Raw genomic sequence first — 21709 nt, 5'->3', positions numbered from 1 at the left:
TTTTTTATATAATAAATTACATAAATTAAATGTTTTTGTATGACTATTATAATGTCAAATTGACCGTTGTTTCAAGAATAGCTGTGCATGTTCCATTCGTCTGACAAAATAATACAAAAATCACACTTGAAATGTGATGTCCATTTATTTATTTTGGTAAGTAGCTGCATAATTAACAGGATAATGAACAGTCAGCATTGTACCTCTGTGTTGAATAGCTTGACATAATACTTGATTTATAGTAGGGCTGCACAATTAATCGAAAAACTAATCGCGAAAACGGATGATTACAGCGTTCAATTTAAGTCTGCTCCTGTTGCGTCAATGGTTTCTATTTACAGCATGTTTTTGCAGCGGTTGAGTATTCTAACCCACATCTAACATGTAGGCAACTTGTCCTCTGCCACCCGGATTGAGGTGAGTAACCGCGCCACCACGAGGACCTACTAAGTAGTGGGAATTGGGCATTCCAAATTGGGAGAAAAGGGGATTAAAAAAACATTAACAAACATTTAATGCTTAAAAGATAAAAGAAACTGGAGTGCAGCTCATGTCCACCATTGAAATCTGCTACTCTGAAGAACCGCACGGTTGCTTTGTGATGTCATGTGATTTCAAGATCAAGGGCAATAATCGACAATTATGATTTTTGCTATAATCATGCAGCCCTAATTTATACATTTACACCATTGTAAACCCCAGTAAAGTTTATAAAAGCAACATTCTTTGTTCTCAGATCGGGCACATCGAGGGGCAACCAGAGAGAAAAGGCGTATTCCCGATGTCATTCGTTCATATCTTGTCTGATTGACACACAGATGTCGGCCCTCCACATCCCATCCAGCGTAATATCTCTGGCTATGGAACACACTTGACTTAGCTGCTGAATCAACAATGCAAGTTTTAAGAAGATGGAACCACAATGAATAAAAACACATTTTCAACATACTATAAATGGTGTCTATCTTTACAGCTGTTACCCTTGCCGTTTTATACAGTGTACCGTACTGCGGTTAGACTGCACCCACTTAAAAGACCAGCACTTTTCCCTCCACTGTTACTGTATCTCTGTATATAAGGTTGTACATAAATTTGTGTGAGTGTTACACAAAGATGAGTGTGTGCTTTTGTGTTAGTCTGAAAAAGTAAATGTTTGAATTGTACTCTACCTGCCACTAAGTCACAACTGTGGCCAGTTTTGTTCTAAGAATTTGAAGTATTAATGTGGCCATTGTTGAAATCATCTATGGCAGGGACAAATATGTCAACTTCTCTTCCAGGTGAAATAACTTTCCTGAATGTCAGGAGTTCAGTTGTTTTTACTTTCACATTTCCTAATACATCACTAAAGCATGTCCAGGAGTGAAATGTTAATTTAATATGTTCCCCATCTCATTCTTGCTTTGTGTAAATAACTTGTGCAATGCATACAGGATTACCTGTGGTCAAATGATGCAAGGCCTCTCACCAGTTGCTCCTCTGTGATCCCAGGTTTCATTTACGCAAGTAGTTTTACTGAAGGACAGTGCTTTGTAATTTAGTGGTGTTCCACAAACACGGTGGTCACCTTTTTGGTTCTTCATCTTTACTATTGTGACAAGCATTTGAGGTTTTGGATACTTGAAAAGTTTCTGCAGTTGTTCATAGATGTTATATTACCTAGTGGTATAGACCGATGTAATGTATTGCAATTAGAATCAATGTTATTTTAGTCTATTAAATCCCCATGCTGCCAGTAACTGTTTTTAAAATAAACCATTTTACCATGCAGTTTCAACAAAAACCTTTCAATGTAGGACTATAACCCTTGTTCTCAATAGGACATTTGCATTGGTCTTTGTGGTTACCAGAACACAACCTTCAAAATAATGAGTTTCAAGAGTGCATTAAAAACCCATTTTGGCAAATGGAGTTTAATCTGCTTATGTAAACAAGACCTGGGTATTAATTAGAACACTTAAGAAATGCAGTTGCATCTTTCCAGTCAATGTTTGGGCCAGAATTTCACCCTTTGGAACACCTACCCAGTTTTCAGACATGGTTGTCTATGGCTTGAGACTTTGATATTGTTCTACTAGTTTCCTATTGACTGCAGATTCTGAGGACTATGTCCATATTCTGTCTGAACTTGTTCAACACATACATTCCATTTTAATCAATAAAAATGGTATTCATGTTAAACAATGGCTCCAATTCTTAAGTCCAGTTTCAAATTTGACCAGTTGAGCAAGAAAACCCTTTAGGAATATCCTTACCATTATAACTAAGGAGTTTCCTGCAACTGGGCCCAGGCTACATTAAGGGAAAAAAATAACTTGTGTGATTCATGCACAAACTGAAGTGACAACAGAAATTTATTTGCAGTCCAGCAAAAGTACAAACTCTTAATGGTTAAATGTCAAACAGGACCCAGAGTCAGAGCAACCCATTACACAATAACTCAATTTAAAAAGCAGCAGCTTTTTTTTGGTCAACATAAAGTACCATGTCATAAGTATACAAAAACAGTTCAACTTAAATAGAACCTTTTTGGTTTACATACCAGACTGCTGGTAAAGAAATTAAAAAGAGACAAATGATAACCTCATTTTGACACTTGAGCTTTTTGTGGCGGCCTTTTTGTTTGGTCCACCTTCTCCACAGATTTAATGACCCCAACAGCAACAGTCTGTTTCAAATCCCTTGCTGCAAATCGACCTGAAAGACAGAATTTAGGGGTGAATCAAAGTCTTAAGGTTAATTTGACCAATGATTTGACTCAAGTACCTCCTTACCTAAAGGTGGATAACTGAAGAAGCTCTCCACACAGAGGGGCTTATTGGGGACAAGTTTGACTGTGGCGGCATCTCCTGACATCAAGTACTGGGGCCAGTCCTCTAGTTTCCGCCCTGTACGCCGATCCAGCTTCTCTTGCAGCTCAGCAAAGCGACAGGAAACATGGGTTGTATGGCAGTCGAGTACAGGGGAGTAACCAACCTTAATTCTACCTGGGTGGTTCAGCATGATTATCTGTTGAAATCCACAAAATAAAATGATCTGAAGGTTACCAGTTCAGCCACAGTTGGTGAATAAACTGAAGCAGAGCTACCTGAGCAATGAAACTATTGACATCTGATGGCGGGTCCTGCTGTGCATTCCCCGCTACGTCACCTCTTCGTAGATTCTTCACAGCTACATTCTTAATGTTGAAGCCCACATTGTGGCCAGGGAAGGCAGTCTGAAGGCCCTGGTGATGCATCTCGATGGATTTGACCTCTGCGGTCAACTTGGCTGGGGAGAAGGTCAGGACCATCCCTGGCTTCAAGATCCCAGTCTCAATTTTACCCACAGGCACTGTGCCAACACCTTGGAAGTGTGATTGTCAAAATTGGGTCCATTTTACAAAACACAGCAAAAGGAGATCTTGAATGACTTGAAGTTCTACCTACCACCAATCTTATAGACATCTTGAAGTGGTAGGCGCAGTGGCTTGCTCGCATTGCGTACTGGAGGAAGCAGGGAATCAAGGACCTCCAACAGGGTCCGGCCATTTGAGTAGCCTTCTTTCCTTTTCAGTTTCCATCCCTTGAACCATTGCATCTGAAACAAGCGCTTTGTCAGTGGAACAGTAGACAAATCAAGGCAAGAAAGTGTAATGTTATGTCACCCTCTGAGATGGAGCGATCATGTTCTCCCCAAGCCAACCAGACACTGGTATGAAAGGCACCGCACTAATGTCAAAGCCAATCTTCCTGATGAAGACAGAGACGTTCTTGACAACCTCATCGTAACGTTTCTGGCTGAATGGTGGTTCGGTCAAGTCCATTTTGTTGATGCAAACCATGAGCTGTTTGACCCCAAGGGTGTAAGCCAGCAAAGCATGCTCTCTTGTCTGACCATTGCGAGATATGCCAGCCTCAAATTCACCCTTGGCAGCTGAGACAACCAGTAGAGCAGCGTCAGCCTGAAGTAGAAAAACATTGCCATTTTGTTAGAAAGTTAAATTTGGTGGTATATCTGGTTGCAGCAGTTAACACTTTGAGAATCAACACCTGAAATACATCAATACCTGTGAGGTCCCTGTGATCATGTTCTTGATGAAGTCACGATGGCCAGGTGCATCAATTATGGTAAATGTGTACTTCTGAGTGTTGAACTTCAACAGTGAAATATCAATTGTAATGCCACGTTCCCTCTCTGCTTTTAGCTTGTCCAGAACCCAGGCATACTTGAAAGAACCCTTTCCCATCTTCAAAATTGTTTTATAAAAAATAAAAATAGGGGGAGGTTAAAACACAAACTGCTACTAATATACCAGAAAATGAGTAAACTAGTACTAACCTGGGATGCTGCCTTCTCATACTTCTCGATTGTTCTGTGGTCCACCCCTCCACATTTGTAGACAAGGTGACCGGTGGTCGTGGACTTTCCACTGTCCACATGGCCAATTATGACTAAGTTAACATGGATTCTTTCTTTTGCCATTTTGTAGACCGTTTAGTTACACGGTTTTCCACACAAAATACGGAATTTGTAATACACTGTTCGTCCCGCGCGACTTGAAACTGCAGTGAAGTGAGTAGTCTTGTGGCCAATTAAGTATTCATAACGATGATTGAGTCCTGCTGATATCAATAATGTCTGGAGCAGTGTTGCTCTTGGTGCAATAATGACGGCCACGCCCACAATGAACTATATTCTACTATATAATTCTTTACAAAAAATTACCACGGTAACTACTTAAGCAACATTTATTAATCGTGGTTAATGTTAATTTTTACATATATAAAACTTTTATGTAAATATATAAAAGTCGTATATGTTATCATTTGTTAAAGGAATATGCTGGATTCAACTAGTTAAGCTCAAACGACAGCATTTGTTTACCACAAACATTTATTTTGACTTGCCCCTCCATTTCTTTAAAAAAAAAAAAAAAAGAAAGAAAGAAAAAAAGAAGCAGCAGCACAAATCTGGGTTATAGTGAGGCACTTACAATGGAAGTGAATGGGGCCACTCCATAAACGTTAAAATACTCACTGTTTCAAACGTATAGCCACAAGACGTAAACAGTACGTGTGTTAACACGATTTTAGTGTGATAAAATGGCTTACTAACCTTTTATTTTGAAAGTTATAGTCAATTGTGCAACTGTGTTGCCATGACGATGTATTATCAACAAACCCTAAAACGCGCATAAAAATGACGATTTAAACAACTTTACAGCTCATATAATTCATGAGTAATAATTAATGTATACCTAAAATTAATGTATGCTTTTACAAAATTATAAGCTTCACATTTCAACCTTAAAACCTTCAAAAATTGGCCCCATTCACTTCCATTGTAAGTGCCTCACTGTAACCCAGATTTTTGCTTTTATTTATTTTTTTAAAGAAAAGGAGGGACGAGTTTAAATAATTTTTTGTGGTAATCAACATTATGCTGCAAGTGCTGTTGTTTGAGCTTAACTTGTATTGAACCTGGAATATTCCTTTAATGCAATACGAACTACTATGAACTAACAATGAACAATTGTATTTGTATAAATTAACATTAACCAAGATTAATAAATGCACAATATAATCACATATTAGGCCTCAGCCATCAGGTTCACTCATATGAGTCATATAGAAAGGTTTGTTTATCTCAAAATAATATGGGAGTTGGGATAAAAAACACTTAACATTTTTCATATTAGCAGCTGGCTTCAGTTTTCTTGGACAGTGCATGGTCAGTCACTAATAGCCTGTTTTTAGTAGTGCATTATTTGCACCCGTTTACATAACGGTCCTGACTGTATGCATCAGGTGTATCGCGCATGTGCAACAGCAGCATTTGACCAGCAGGGGGCGTGTTGAATAGACTTTCATTACCTTCCGTTGCATTACAACAAATGATCGCATGTCTAACATACATGAATGTCTATACTATTACTATATACTTAACGACAGGTACTATAATGCCTTTCATATTATATAATACAAGTTGGTGCTTGAATTTAAGTTATTGAGCTTTTGTTTTAAATGAATGCGAGAAACACAATGACGTTTTATTAACCCGGAAATAACAGTCAGTAATACAGCTGAGAGAGAGGGAGAGCGAGAGAGAGAGATAGAGCGATCCAAACCCTTCTCCCTGGAGCTTATAGCGTGTTACCTGGACTCCATACGTGTTTTTCAGCATTTCACAATCAAAGGTGTGTATTTATCCATTTCTTATATAGATCTTACGCGCTTTATTGTGTATATTCATAACTCAGAATGCATTAGTGAAATAGTACAGCATGTGACTGAGCAGTGTGCTTTCAGCACGATGGCACCCATCCGTTTGAAAGGGTATAGACAGGAACAGATGAGTGTTATAAATGCATTTATATGACGAGCATAAGTGGAAACAATAAAGCAACTTATGGATCACACAGTGCAATGCAGTCAAATTGTAACTTCACCCACTGAGTGTATGCTTTGTGCAACATTGGTAAGACCTGTTCTAATATTACCCTCTTTATAAGAAGAAAAAGGCTGGATACTGGTGTAAAGACAATGACGGGCTCGGTTGGGTGTCCAACTGGTGCTTCTGCACAGATCTAATGTCCCAAGTGGGTATATTGAAAGCTAGTGTTCAGGTGTAGTGCATTAAAATGCATGCCTAGTGCAACTTGGGGTCATTTAATTCATTAGTGTAATGACAGCATTTGCAAAACATTTCTTGGTTAAAAAAGGTCTTATGCGTTAACATGTGAGAAACAACTTGTGTGTTTGATTACAACTATGCCTATCCTCTAAATTTGCCTGTCCACCTCAACAGATTAAAATCAGTGGTTGTATTTATTGGCGGCTGCAAAAAAATATGCAAATCAAAATGGCATTTGTAATAGCATTGGGACACATGGCCAACAGTGTCATGTTCTGCAATAATGTCATGCAATTTATAGCACTTCCCCTTTTCAAGTTTTTTTTTTTTTTTTTTTTTCTTTACTTTGACTTTGACTTCTCAGAATGAATGTTAAAATCATTGCTAGTATGGCATAGAAAGCAGGATTGTACCATTGTATATTTCATAGCTCATCTATACCCATATGAGATGGTTTATTCTGCCATGAACCCTGGGGAATAGTCTATATAAACCTCCTTATATATTATGTTGTCATATCAGATTTATATACTGTACCTTTGGATTAAACTATCAACCTCTGCCATCACAGTCATTCACGTGCAACAACTGAGTTCACACCATTCGATTAATTTCGTATTGCTTGTCCTTCCCTCTCCTTTTATGGTATGTAGGTGAGGCTTGGAGTCAAGCATACAGGAAGACTGTGACGTGGTGATTTCTGAGTAGTGTGTCGATGCTGTAGCATATATATTTCAGTCTTATCTAGATAAGATGGGTTCCTAACGTGGTAACCTATTTGTTTGTTCAGGAGGATGCTGCCTGCATGTATTGCCTGTAGATCATTCTAGTGTCATCAGAGTAAATTGAAAGGATCATCATTTATGTAAGTTTAATGTTGAGTAAGGGAAAATATAACTTTATAACTGTACATTGTATTAAGAGTGTAAATTACAGACTTTAAGCTCCTTTTTGCATTTCAAATGTTGCTATCATCGTTAGTGGGATATCCCACGGTTACATTAGCTGGGCCAAACTAATAATTTCTAATCAGTCCTAGATAAATGGGATTTATCAGATGAACTGGATCACTGAGCTGGCTTATTTCATACAAGCTAGAAACAGAAGAACATCTGGTTTATGAACTTTTTTTTTGTAATTCAGACTTGCGCTTATACACTGGACTCAGTCCCTGCTGGCTGTTTTTTCTGGAGTAATTGGGTTAAAGTCTCTAACCGTACTATTTGATTTTGACCTGGTGGAAGATTTCCTACTTTGATTGTTTTCTGATGTCTTGCCGACAAATATCAGTTGGCTGAGTTTACTGCTTTGGTTCGTTGAGTTTGATTATTTGGATACATTTAAATAAAGTAGGTTTTATTCCTGATTTCCTGTCTGGAAAAGTTTATTTCTTCAAATCCTTCTTCACAGATAAAGTTTCACATACTAGGTATGTGAAGATTACAAAATTTCAATGAGTAGTTTACCTAAGGCCCTTGGAGGGAGGTTACTGTGTGGAAGACTTCTGAAACGACTTAAAAGGGGCATTGTCATGAGGAATCAAATTTTCCTTGATAAGAGGAAAGAGAGTTCATGTACCATAAAAACACATGTTTCAGAACTCAAAACTTCATCAATGCATAAAAAGCATTTATTGAAACCAAGCTGCGAAAATGTCTCGTTCACTACCTCCATGAATCTGTGACATCATACGGGGTACTCGTTAATGCATGACTTCCTTTACAGCAAGAGATCAACGCCTCCTTTTACATCATTGCAACTTTGGCCCACCCACTGGCGCTCAGTCGGTAAACAGAGAGAGCACAACAGATAGGCCTACCAAAGGAGACTTACACAGGACTTATTTTTCTATATAAACATGTGGCGGTGCTGAGAATAGCACTTGCACAATTACCAACACCTGTCTTTAATTATCTTGATGCGGAGACCAAAAGAGTGGAAGAGCATAAAAGGTGGCAGTTTGTTAAGATCAGGGAGAGAAAAATGGAGAAGATCAAGGAGCTCGTTGAAGCGAGAGGAGTTTGGAGTGTTTGTGGTGTAGGGGCGATTGTTGAATTGAACGAGGCATTGAAAGCATGTGAGAATGTCTGGACCATGCATTGCCTTTTTACATTAGAGGCAGATATTGCTGATCGGTGAGGGAGGTGTTCAAATGATTGCGCTGCAACGCAAAGACAAGCAGGTGATTGGAGTCTCCACTGTAAGAGCCGACAGCCAAGACGGGAATGCCGATGATGTGTGTAGGTCAGAGGATCTAGGTATCTGTTCCCTTTGGGATTTCTCACTTGTCCTCTGGATGGTCCACTATCAACTCTCTCTCTCCACATTTTCGTAGAAATTTTGTGTAGGTTTCAGATTACTTTAAAGCCTGTTATTTCACTATTTAATGGTTTATTCATCTGTACTTTTGTAACCGATGGTTTTTAGTCACTATCCGGGATAAGACTATATATTTTGACAAGGTTAAAACTGTCTGGTGCTCGAAAATCAGATTTAAAAAAAATTCTTTTAATTGAGTTAAATTTTATTTTATTTTATTTTAGTTTGGGTGCACCACCTTTACAAACGTGCTTTAGACAGACATCTTTGACCATTGGCATGTGTCTCGTGCCACTTTTAAAAGATGCAGTGTAAAGTTACAACTCTTAAAAGGAGACCCCTATTCTGTTTCATTCAGCTGAGCTGTGTCTTGCTGTTTGAATAAAAACGCAGACTCCTGGGTACATTCTTGTGTCCATTTGTGCCATTTTTAATTGTTGGTCTATGTAAACATGAACTAGATGGTCTTTTACCATTTTGATGCCTTTCTGGTGATAGGCACCACATTTAAAGAGTGGAGCAAGTTCAGCTTCCTACCCGTCTTGTTCTACTCCATTGCACTGCTGCCGCTGGCTGAGAGAACCGCATCCTGTCCTGTGTGTAAACAGTCATTGATGATGTGAAATGTCATGGCTGTGAAGACCAGTGTCTCTGCTTTTGTCTCTGTCAAAGAATCCCAACTTCAGGAAGGATCGTCTTAAGTTCAACAGATCCTGATCGCATCAGTGAAGGATTATACTGTTTGTGTGGCATGTTTCACTGGATTAGATGAGTTCAGCTCATTTCAGCATGTAAAATGTGTTTTTGACTCAATAAGTGTGGATTGCTTGTGAATCAGTCAAGCTTTGCTAAGGTATAATTGAAAGATGGGGCAGTTAAAAACACTATTGGACCCGATCGCAAAACCGTAAGTAGGGCCTAACCAATTCCATTCATTAATGTTTTATCTGTCATGACTGTTTGAAATTAAGGGTTAGTGGTGCTGCTGGGCTTGAGTAAACAGTTTGATTCGGATGCAATGCGTTGGATGTGTAAACCCTGAGATAGAGATTTTGTTGTTGTGGAGCTGGTTCATTCTCTTCTGACTGAGTTTCAAATATTGCTGTATTCAAAGGGGCTGCACGATGTTAGCCAATCATAACAGTGGGTGTATACATTGAAGTCTTAAAGGACAAGAGATCCGAAAACCGAGCATTTTAGACAGAGGGCCAGAGACAGGGTGGAAAATTGTCATATATTACTAAATTGAACTTTTTGGTGCAAATAAATAAATAAATAAATAAAATTGTCTAACATTATAAGTGGACCTCAGAAAATAATAATAAAACTAATATATATATATATATATATATATATATATATATATTAAGAGTATGTCATGACTCCTTTAAGACCTTGGACAGTGGCAGTCAGAAAGTGCACACATTGCTTTGCCTGCATGTTTGACCATGTGGGGCAAACATTATGGGTCTGTATGTTTTACAGACAGATGTTGTAAATAGAGCTACTCACCACTGTGCTGAATCTGTGAAATGCTTCTGAGAGATTTCTAACATGGAACTGTTAGGTGTGTGCTTGTTTGAGAGAGGAATAGAAGGAAAGACAGCCTTATCTCATGGAAAAATTACATTGTGGCATCATTTTTGCAAAATGGCATTGGGATTCATTACACGTATCACAGCAGTTCCAAGGTGAAAATATCCACTGTGTGCCGCTGAGAGTGAGTTAAATTTTCTCTCAGACATATAAGGTTTTAAAGGTTAGTGCTCTATCTAGTTTTAAATAAAAAAATATATATACCCTAAACCTATACCTAACCAATAGTATCATAAAAGCAAATGTAACATGAAAAACGCAATTGCTGAAGAAACAACTTTATTTTTTGTAGCTTCTATGGCTCTTCAGGACTCGTACCCTGGACTTTTGCACCGAAGTGCAACGCTCTGTCAGTTGCGCTATCGTGCAATTTGATCACGCTTGAACAAGCTTATAAATGTAGTTGATTATGCAAACGTTAAAATTTATAATACTGGGCTAGAGTAAAATTGTTTTTGTCATAAAATAGCATTGTTTGAGAAACAGGGCAAAAGGTTAGTGTTTATGAGCTGATAATCTGCCTTTTTTCTCATGATTTGTGTTAAAGGGAATACAAGTAATTGTTGTAGCGCCTCAAGTGTTCATTTCACCAGAATACTGCCGTGATATGTATAATGAGCCACGTAACAGTCCTTTTGCTAAAAATTTGGTATAGTAACGTGATTCTATGAGACCAGGTTGCGGAAAGAGCTAGTCAGCTACCTTAGTAAGCATTCTAATCAATGGTAGTAGTGCAATTGTAATTACACATGAATTGTATTCCAAATTAGCCAGAAGCTGTCTGGATGTCTTTCTGGAATGATACAGATTGTTATTATATTCACCTCTCTGCACCCTCTAAGCCTATAGTGTTTGCTTGGAGCTTATTTAAGGGTGTTATCTATATGTTAGCCAACACAATTCTCATCTTTTGTCAAGAGGAAGCAAACCTTGCAACATGTGCAAAAGTGGAGTTTCCTCAGAGAAAAGTAACCATGGTTTATGTTCAGAATCGTAGCACAGCCACAGCCATGAAAGCAATCTTTGGATAGTGCAAATTCCCTGACTTGATAAATATTGATGAGTCATTATTCACCCTTAAAGACCCCATGAGATTGTATGAGGAGTGCAGTTTCCATTTCTGTTGAAACAGAAAGTTGGGTCAGGACATATTGAAAAGACCTATCCCTTTTTGTAGATAGCCAGTATGCCGTAGTTAATAGCACAGCCTGACAAAACCACTTCCTTTACAATCAGTTGATGGTTGGGGAAGGAAATAAAGTAGATAAATTAATAAATATGATAAGTATGAGCTTTACCTTAATCCAAGATATACCAACCTTGATTTTTTGCTTGCTATAGCTAGTTGGAGGCAGGTGGTATTACAAATTTAGTGGTAGGATACAAAATTGGTATCATATAAGATATCAGTACATTTTTATTTATTTTCCTGAGAAGGCTGTACATTTTAAACGTGCATATCTGCTAAAAATTTATGAACTTTTAGGCATACTGGTCACTGTGCATTAGGCAACAGTAGGTTGAAATTTGTGTTACTGATATCGGTCTGTGCCTACTGAAATTCTAATCGCTGCCCCCAGTGGCCAAATATGGAAGTGTTGTTGAATGTATGGGCACGTGTGAGATCCAGCTTCTGGTGAAATGTCCACAGTGTGGCACCAAAAGCAAGTTGTATTTTTAGTTATGAATGATGTAATACAGTCAACAGGAATGTATATTTTATTACACCCCTAACACAAACCCTAAACATAACCGCCAGTGGAATAAAAATAAATGTTTTAGGGCAAAAAGGCAACCTCTGAATCTCGCTCAGCAATGTTTATGTGAGCGCGATTACTTCCTGGTTCCCACAAGACTAGAACTTGTGTCTCTGAGGTAGGGCAGGGAATCGATTCCAAAAAGAATCAATTCCGAGGCGTTGGGAATCAAGAAGCTGGAGTCGATTCCTTTCGGGGAAACCGGTTGATATTTTTAGAATGTGTTTATTTCCTCGACGGACTGAACTGCTGCACATTTCAAAAGCCTAACAGCACTTAAACAATTTCAGGGCACCAGTTTGCGACTAAAATTGTCAAATAAATATTCCAATTTTGAATATTCCTTGAATTTAAGAAAAAAAAATGCACAATCGAATGTTAAAACTGTGTATTCAAATTTTGGATTTGTGCCAAGCACTGATGATGTCTTCAGATCGATCGCATTCTTGTACTAAAAAAGTCTAGACACAGTGCAACAAATACAGTTTAACAGAAAGCAGGTGTCTCAAGATACTTTTTAAATTTCTTTTTAATTAGACAGCATCTAAAAAACAGAGCTCCTGCACGAGATGGTGAATAAACAGTAACAAAGCAAAACAAAGACATTCATCTAACACGCATTTACATAGAAAAACAAATGAATGGTTGCAAAAGTGTTCAGTGTGAACAGCCCCTTACAGTTGGTGGAGGTCTTTTGCCATTGTGTCTTGCTCTCTTATAAGTGTTTCTCAGATTAAGCAATGAGTACCACTGCTATTTGTGAATATTGCTACTCTACATACACTGTAATGAATAAAAAACAATGTGGTATTTCGCTGTTATTATGAAGTTTGAGTCGAGGTTGGTATACTGTGGCATCAGTAAGTGTAACACCATGTGAACTGTCTATTGTAGCGTTCATTTTTCTTTTGAATTAACATTTGAAAATATGGACTGGCTAAAACTTTTTATTTATTTATATTATGCACATTAGTTGAAAATGGAATGTTCTTTTATTTAACAGCCAGTCATTTTATTTGCAGTAATATAATGGTGCTGTATGGTTTATGTATTTAATGCGCCCTCTTGTGGACTAAGGAAACAATGTCAATTTTAAAAAATCAGCTGACTTATAAATTTTTATATTATTTGAATTTTGAAAATATTTAAGGTAAATATATGAACTTGGTTTCTCTGCCCAGTTGACAGCCCTAGTGTGCCTGCATGTGCGGTTTCATCTGATATCATCTTTATTGATTTATTGAATACATATTTAGAGTGCGCACAACCATTGTGTCTCGTTTCGCTTTTCACCCATTCTGTTTCTGACAAGCTCGCTGCACCACATGCAACAACAAACCCAGCGTGAGAGAGTCATGAACAAATGAATCTTTTGAACCAGGTCTTTTTCATGAATCACCCGAAAAGAACTGAGGGTTTGAACTCATGAGCTCAGGTTAGCAGTTTGAATCAGATTCACTTTCTCAGCGAATCAGCCATCAGTGAGCTTACAACTGGGAGTGCAGACATTTCAAAATAAGAGTCCCATGTGTATTTTGGGCTTCTTTATAATTAAAAGTCCCATATTGTGTACCACCTTATTTTCTTCTGGTAATTATTGATTGGGATTGGAGTAGCACAATAAACTGCATCTGGGATTTCATTTAATTTGCACTCTTGTAGTCTCTGTGTCTGGCCATCAGGTAACAGTAAAGAAAGACAATGTTTTAAAAACAATTTATATATATATATATATATATATATATATATGCACACACTGGCAGCCAAAAGTTTGGAATAATGTGCAGATTTTGCTGTTTTGGAAGGAAATTGGTACTTTAATTCACCAAAGTGGCATTCAACTGATCACAAAGTATAGTCAGGACATTACTGATGTAAAAAACAGCACCATCACTTTGAAAAAAGTCCTTTTTGATCTTACCTAGACTGGCCCCATTTCCAGCAGCCATCACTCCAACAACTTCTCCTTGAGTAATCATGCTAAATTGCTAATCTTGTACTAGAAAATCACTTGCCATTATATCAAACACAGCTGAGAGCTATTTGGTTCGTTAAATGAAGCTTAACATTGTCTTTCTGTTTGTTTTTGAGTTACCACAGTATGCAATAGACTGGCATGTCTTAAGGTCAATATTAGGTCAAAAATGGCAAAAAAGAAACAGCTTTCTCTAGAAACTCATCAGTCAATCATTGTTTTGAGGAACGAAGGCTATGCAATGCCTGAAATTGCCAAAAAACTGAAGATTTCATACAAATGTGTACACTTCAAAGACAAAGGACAACTGGCTCTAACAAGGACAGAAAGAGATGTGGAAGACCAGATGTACAACTAAACGAGGATAAGTACATCAGAGTGTCTAGTTTGAGAAATAGACGCCTCACATGTCCTCAGATGACAGCTTCATTGAATTCTACCCGCTCAACACCAGTTTCATGTACAACAGTAAAGAGAAGACTCAGGGGTGCAGGCCTTATGGGAAGAATTGCAAAGAAAAAGCCACTTTTGAAACAGAAAACAAAAAGAAAAGGTTAGAGTGGGCAAAGAAACACAGACATTGGACAACAGATAATTGGAAAAGAGTGTTATGGATCTTAACCCCATTGAGCTTTTGTGGGATCAGCTAGACTGTAAGATGCGTGAGAAGTGCCCGACAAGACAGCCACATCTATGGCAAGTGCTACAGAAAGCGTGGGGTGAAATGTCACCTGAGTATCTGGACAAACTGACAGCTAGGATTTTTTGATGAGAACTCTTTGAAGTAGTTTAAGAAGTTTTTTTTCAAATTGTAAGAGTAATTTTTCCTGTTATTAATGTCCTGACTATACATTGTGATCAGTTGAATGCCACTTTGGTGAATAAAAGTACCAATTTCTTTCCATAAGAGCAAAATCTGTACATTATTCCAAACTTTTGGCCGCCAGTTTGTGTGTGTGTGTGTGTGTGTGTGTGTATGTGATTTTATATATATATATATATATATATATATATATCTCTTTTGACACTTAGGACAATTGAGGGACTTGTACACAACTATTACAGAAGGTGCAAACATTAATTGATGCTCAAGAAGACAACACACTACTATATGCATACTATATTTTATGTAAATATCTGTAGTGTAGATTCTGAAGAGCAGTACTAAATAAAAAAATCTTATCTCTTATATTTGTATAAATTCTTGAACATTTGAGACAAAAGTGAATGCAAACTTATCTTCTCAACTAAACTCAGCAAAAAAGAAACGTCCCTTTTTCAGGGCACTGTATTTTAAAGATCATTTTGTAAAAATCCAAGTAACTTTACAGATCTTAAGGGTTTAAACAATGTTTTCCATGCTTGTTCAATGAACCATAAACAATTAATGAACATGCACCTGTGGAACGGTCGTTAAGACACTAACAGCTTACAGACGGTAGGCAATTAAGGACACAGTTATAAAAACTTAGGACAATAAAGAGATCTTTCAACTGACTTTGAAAAACACCAAAAGAAAGATGCCCAGGGTCCCTGCTCATCTGCGTGAACATGCCTTAGGCATGCTGCATGGAGGCATGAGGACTGCAGATGTGGCCAGGGCAATAAATTGCAATGTCCGTACTGTGAGACGCCTAAGACAGTGCTACAGGGAGACAGGAGGGACAGCTGATCGTCCTCGCAGTGGCAGACCACATGTAACAACACCTGCATAGGATCGGTACATCCGAATATCACACCTGCGGGACATGTACAGGATGGCAACAACAACTGCCCGAGTTACACCAGGAATGCACAATCCCTCCATCAGTGCTCAGACTGTCCGCAATAGGCTGAGAGAGGCTGGACTGAGGGCTTGTAGGCCTGTTGTAAGGCAGGTCCTTACCAGACATCAGCGGCAACAATGTCACCTATAGGCACAAACCCACCTTCGCTGGACCAGACAGGACTGACAAAAAGTGCTCTTCACTGACGAGTCGCGGTTTTGTTTCACCAGGAGTGATGGTCGGACTCGTAGAAGGAATGAGCGTTACACCGAGGCCTGTACTCTGGAGTGGGATCAATTTGGAGGTGGAGGGTCCGTCGTGGTCTGGGGTGGAGTGTCACAGCATCATCGGACTGAGCTTGTTTTCATTGCAGGCAATCTCAATGCTGTGCATTACATGGAAGAAATCCTCCTCTCTCATATGGTACCCTTCCTGCAGGCTCATCCTGACATGACCACAATGCCACCAGTCATACTGCTCGTTCTGTGTGTGATTTCCTGCAAGACAGGAATGTCAGTGTTCTGCCATGGCCAGCGAAGAGCCCGTATCTCAATGCCATTGAGCACGTCTGGGACCTGTTGGATCGGAGGGTGAGGGCCAGGGCCATTCCCCCCAGAAATGTCCGGGAACTTGCACGTGCCTTGTTGGAAGAGTGGGGTAACATCTCACTGAAAGAACTGGCAAATCTGGTGCAGTCCATGAGGAGGAGATGCACTGAAGTACTTAATGCAGCTGGTGGTCACACCAGATACTGATTGTTACTTTTGTTTTATTTTAACCCCCCCCCCCCCCCTTTGTTCAGGGACACATTATTCCATTTCTGTTAGCCACATGTCTTTGAAACTTGTTCAGTTTATGTCTTAGATGTTGAATCTTTTTATGTTTATACAAATATTTACATATGTTAAGTCTGCTGAAAATAAAAGCAGTTGAAAGTGAGAGGACGTTTCTTTTTTTGCTGAGTTTAAAAATACTGTTTATTAAACCTTCGATTAATGGGTTATCAGCTGACTTCCATTTCTTCAGCTTTCTATCTTTGTTTCTCAACAGCAATCTAAATCGAGCAATTCTGTGATTTGGCCGCTAAAAACAGTAATTTGGCTCCTTAATGTTTCCGTTTAGGAGCCAATGTCTCCCAAGTCATTTTTTTAGTCTGGAGCCCTGAATTTACAAAATAATTATAAAATGGCTGCATCTTAACAATAATCAACCTGACTCTGAGTCTTTTGTAGTCCGTTAGCATCTGTAAATCCACTCATTTTGTTCAACTGTATTCGCAATCACACAAGGCCTTCAACATATCTGCTTTCCTGACCTGTATTGTTTGCCGGTATTTTTACTTTGGATTAAAATCAAGTAAAACGCCAAATTTGTGACAGTAAATTGGCAAACAATAACAACTTCCCCGATGTTACAACACAAGTCTGTAACAAGGAGATGGCAGAGTTGAGTTAGCTTCCCAGATCACATCAATAAATCGGTATTCTGAAGTTTAAATGATCAATGTGCTGCGCTTATAAAAGTGAGAATGTAAAGCCTATCTATAAACAAGAACTCATGAGTGGAAACAGACAATTTCTATATAGGTTAAATGGTGCTTTTAAGACTTAACTCAAATTTCTCTCATGCGATTGAAGCATCGTGCTTTGGTATGTGCATAGAGGCCCTGATTAAATCTTAGAATGGAGCTATTAATAGTAAATGTCATTCATGCTATTATAAATAGTGCAAAGAACACTCAGTAGTGAGCTGTTTATTATGAGATTTAACTTTACCTTCCGTTTTTTTTCAGAATCGAAAATATTAGTCTGGAATCGATTCCATCAATTCCAAAACCAGGAATCGGAATCTGAGTCGATTCCCAAATTTCTGGACAGCCCTACTCTGATGCTGCTAGTACAACATGCTATCAGTAGCGTTAAAAGGAAATGTGTTTGCGCATGAATTGATGCAAAAATGTCTGATGGGAGATGCCACTTGTTAGTAATTCGGCTTAATGGGGTGGATTACAGGGTTCAAGAACATTCAGAACAAACATTTCGATTTCCTGTGTGATCTGTTGCTTTGTTTTTTTTTGTATACAAGCGCATAGATGGCCTGTAACCGCTAATGGAGCAGTACTGAAAGGCACAAAACTCCCATTTTGATTTCATGGGGGTTTTAATAGCAATCTATTGTAATCTTTTCATCCCAATAAGAATGTTAGTTCTGGAGAAATATGTAGTGCATTTGGAGGTTAGTGAAGGAGTTACTACTATAGGACTCTTACAAGAGTGCAGAGTGCAGACGTTGGTGGTCAAAGTATTTTTTTGTAGCAGAAACAATGCTTTACATTTTCTGTCACACTCTGAAACTTGTCTTCCCTTAAGGCCACTTTACACTACAAGAGCAGCTTTCATTTACTTTAACATAAATGCAAGCACTTTTACACCAAATTCAGAATTACACCATAGGCTACTGCTTGTTAGTCTAATTTGCTTGGTTTATAACCGGAGAAGTGTACTGTTAATACTGTGGGCCTGTTGTTTTAAGAATGCTAATCTAAAGAATTTGCCTATGAAAGTCGAAGGAAGCTGATTATACAGTAAATGGTAATCTTCACTTTCAACTAGCTCACCAAGCTTCCTGTTTTACCTAACTTTGACCTTCACCACTCTTAGATGTTGTTTAAGTGGAACTGTAAACTCCATCCAAACACATTACTTTCTTCTGTGGACCACAAAAGGAGATATTAGGCAGAATTTTAGGGACTGATAGCCTCAATCACTATTGACTTTTTTCCAAACAATGTCAGTGAATGGTGATTGAGACTGAATATTCTTCTTAACATCTCATTTTGAGTTCCACAGATGAAAGAAAGAAAACAACACGTTTAAAACAATGAGTAAATAATGACAGAACTTTCATTTTTGGGAGAACTATCCCTGTATTTTTATTTTTTTTTAACCTTAGGTGATATGCACACTCTATCTTGTAGCTGCATGTAATGCTGTATTTTCATAATGTCATGTTTCCACATGTCATCCAGTAACAGTTGAGCTGAGCGATGAAATTTTCCTTGATTGCCACATCCACTTTCTAACATTTAAATTGTTAAATGTTAAATATAACACAAATACACCATGGGGATTCACATTTGTTAGCTTAAATGCATGGAAGAGAACATTACAAGAAGTGAGGTTTGCTTTCTATCTTCCACTTTATCTGGAAAATGTAAAATGTCTGCTCCCTTAAAGATTTTACAGAAAGATCATATAAAGGTCACATAGTACATCTATTATAATATTTTTAGTGAAAAGCAGACTAAATATTATAATTTAATTACAGAGATGACAATTGTCCAATTTCTACCCATATTTTGTATTCAACCTTCCTGAAATGTGTATTTTCAGATTTTGTGCCACTTTGACACTCTAGATAGGCTATATTGTGTACCCACTGCATCCCCTCCCTCTCGTTACCATGGCAAGAATGGCTGAACAGGGTAACCGGCACAGATGACCTGGCAATGGTTGGGAAGGAAACCCAACAATATCCATCTGTTGTCTTTAACATGCCAATCTCCACTCAAGCAGAAGGGTTATACAGTACTAGAATCCCTGCGTCCAGTCAGAAAACATGAGGGAAGCATTTCAAATAGAGCTGACAATAAGCAAGATACATATACTGCAGTTTATATCACAGTAAATTTGTGGTTTGGTCATATTTGAGGTATTCACTGAGTCAGTGTTATAAAAAGAGGATGTGAGTCAAACTTGTTTGCGCATCATTAGTCAGCCTGTTATTCTTCATTTTTGAGGCCTGGGCTGATTAGTCCACCTGCACGGCTTAATATTTCACTTTTTGCACAAAAGAAAAGGTTTACTGATATGTGGTTAGCCAACTGCCTCTTCGTTAGTGGTTTCCTGAGATATGTTAGCTGACCTTTTTGCATTTTTTCAAGCTTAAAGAAATAGTTCACCCAAAAATGAAAAAATTGTCATCATTTACTCCCCCTCTTGGCATTTCAAACCTGCTTGACATGAGTTTAAAACACAAAAGGAGAAATGCATGTCAGTGTTTTTCATATCTGGGTTTATTTACTTATTTAAAGCTGAAGCTAAAGAAGTTTCTATTAGAGGTATGCCGATATATCGGTTTTACTGATTAATCGGTGGCAATAGTTGCTTTTTGGAACTATCGGTTATTGGCAAAAATCTATGCAGATAGTTGCTTATATATAAGCAACTGATAATATCAGTCGGGCACAAATATATATATATTATTTGTGCCCGACCGATATTATCAGTCGGCTGATGGATGGCCGATATTAGCCTTTCACCGATATATCGGTTCAGTGTTGATTTCACGCTTCGCTGTTGCCTAGTTGGTGAGACACAATGCTGGAAAGTAAATAAAGTCCATCTTTTACTCTCCATGACGACAAGATTATAGTTAACTAGCTAATCACATAGCTACTTTCATTGCTTGACAGCGTGTAAACATGTATTCACCAAACTGTTTTGATTAGGATTCACAGTTTGGTACCCCCTTCAATCGAACAATTCCAGTCATTGCATTTATAAAATGTAATATTTAAAAGTCTGGTTTTCCACACATTAAAATAGAATACGTAATAAAAGTAGATTTAATAAATAGTATATTTGCCCTGTGTAAATAATAATATATAGGAGCTGTATCTAAAATAAATGAGGGGTGATACATACTAATACAACAGTATGTATTTTGTGCACTATGCATTCGCTAACAGACATTTATTCATTTTAATATCCTATATATATTTTGAATGTGTTGACACCGGGCGACGCACCCTAAAAACGGTTAGATCGGTTTCATGCTGAAGAGATGCTTAAAAGTAATTGAGTGATAAATATGAGATGAATGTAAATGAGTGTAAATGCCAACATCATCATATATGTTGAAAGGATTGAAGCCTGTCATGCAAAACATGAGCTCATTGATGTTATTAAATGAGTCTGCTTTTTTATTCCATCAGTTACTCCTGGTCGGAGGCTGCCGTATATATTTTTCATTTATACGTAGGGTTATGCCCTATATAAATTTAATGATGCAATGCTCAAATATTTAGTAGAGTGTAAATTGTGACTTAGTGCCCATTTACGCCACAACTAGGCTAAGTTGTAAACTATGTATAGCTGGTGCAACTGGCCCATGATGTTTATTTAGCTATTTATTTTAATTTTAATGGTCAGCCATTGACTGATACTAAATAGTACTGATGTTAATTAAGCTATTTTTATTTATTTATTTATTTATTTATTCTTTATTTTAATGGTCAGCAATTGACTGATACTAAACATACAGTATTGATTTTTATTTTATTCTATTTTTTTTAATTTATTCTTTATTTAAATGGTCAGCAATTGACTTGTACTAACAGTACTGATGTTTATTTAGCTATTTATTGTATTTTTATTTATTCTTTATTTTCTCAGTGTTCATTTCTAGAATTTGTTGACAATGTATAATAATAATGTCAAATATTCTTTGATTAAAAAATATTTAAGAAAGCAGCCTTCTGAGTACCTTTGCATAGTCACATCGGTGCAAAATCGGTGAACAATCCACATAGAAAAGGTCTGTTTTCATTCCAGCTCAAAAATTAGCTATACCATATCAGTAATCAGTGAATTTTCCCTCTCTAAAATCGGTACTGTCTC

The 21709-nt window shown here is 37.7% G+C and overlaps 3 protein-coding genes across 7 annotated transcripts in view; 2 read left to right on the top strand and 1 right to left on the bottom strand.

Moving 5' to 3' along the window:
• LOC127431764 (arf-GAP with SH3 domain, ANK repeat and PH domain-containing protein 1-like) overlaps positions 1-1766 on the top strand; it is a 126936-nt gene extending 125170 nt beyond the window's left edge. For all 3 annotated transcript variants that reach the window (XM_051682297.1, XM_051682299.1, XM_051682300.1), the window contains one exon: positions 737-1766. In XM_051682297.1, coding sequence (XP_051538257.1) covers positions 737-811 — 75 coding nt within the window. In that variant the 3' untranslated portion in view covers positions 812-1766. The remainder of the gene's footprint in view (positions 1-736) is intronic.
• Positions 1767-2373: 607 nt separating this feature from the next.
• On the bottom strand, positions 2374-4557 carry eef1a1l3 (eukaryotic translation elongation factor 1 alpha 1, like 3). Its single transcript, XM_051682315.1, has 7 exons — positions 4321-4557; positions 4049-4228; positions 3647-3943; positions 3429-3579; positions 3089-3345; positions 2775-3009; positions 2374-2697 (listed from the first exon to the last, which is right to left on the bottom strand). The coding sequence occupies exons 1-7, from the start codon at positions 4462-4464 to the stop codon at positions 2585-2587; spliced, it is 1377 nt and encodes a 458-aa protein (XP_051538275.1). The 5' UTR covers positions 4465-4557; the 3' UTR covers positions 2374-2584.
• A 1390-nt stretch (positions 4558-5947) lies between these two features.
• LOC127431782 (CYFIP-related Rac1 interactor B) overlaps positions 5948-21709 on the top strand; it is an 88630-nt gene continuing 72868 nt past the window's right edge. Inside the window, exon 1 of one of the 3 annotated variants that reach the window (XM_051682325.1) lies at positions 5948-6178. The gene's annotated coding sequence lies outside the window, so the exon portion shown is untranslated. Of the gene's footprint in view, positions 6179-7325; positions 7481-21709 lie in introns of those variants that run through there. The other 2 variants (XM_051682323.1, XM_051682324.1) reach the window with 2 other exon arrangements.

Source organism: Myxocyprinus asiaticus, chromosome 41, assembly GCF_019703515.2.
Source record: "Myxocyprinus asiaticus isolate MX2 ecotype Aquarium Trade chromosome 41, UBuf_Myxa_2, whole genome shotgun sequence".
Classification (NCBI taxonomy): Eukaryota; Metazoa; Chordata; class Actinopteri; order Cypriniformes; family Catostomidae; genus Myxocyprinus; species Myxocyprinus asiaticus.
The sequence above is the reverse complement of the archived record's forward strand: the minus strand, read 5'-3'. Positions and strand labels throughout refer to the sequence as shown.

Excerpts from the sequence above, each read along its gene's own strand:
- eef1a1l3 (XM_051682315.1), bottom strand. The coding sequence starts at position 4,464 with ATGGCAAAAGAAAGAATCCATGTTAACTTAGTCATAATTGGCCATGTG. Across the intron at positions 3,346-3,428 it reads AGATGTCTATAAGATTGGTG|GTGTTGGCACAGTGCCTGTG; the intron begins GTAGGTAGAACT and ends CACACTTCCAAG. Across the intron at positions 3,010-3,088 it reads TCAATAGTTTCATTGCTCAG|ATAATCATGCTGAACCACCC; the intron begins GTAGCTCTGCTT and ends GGATTTCAACAG.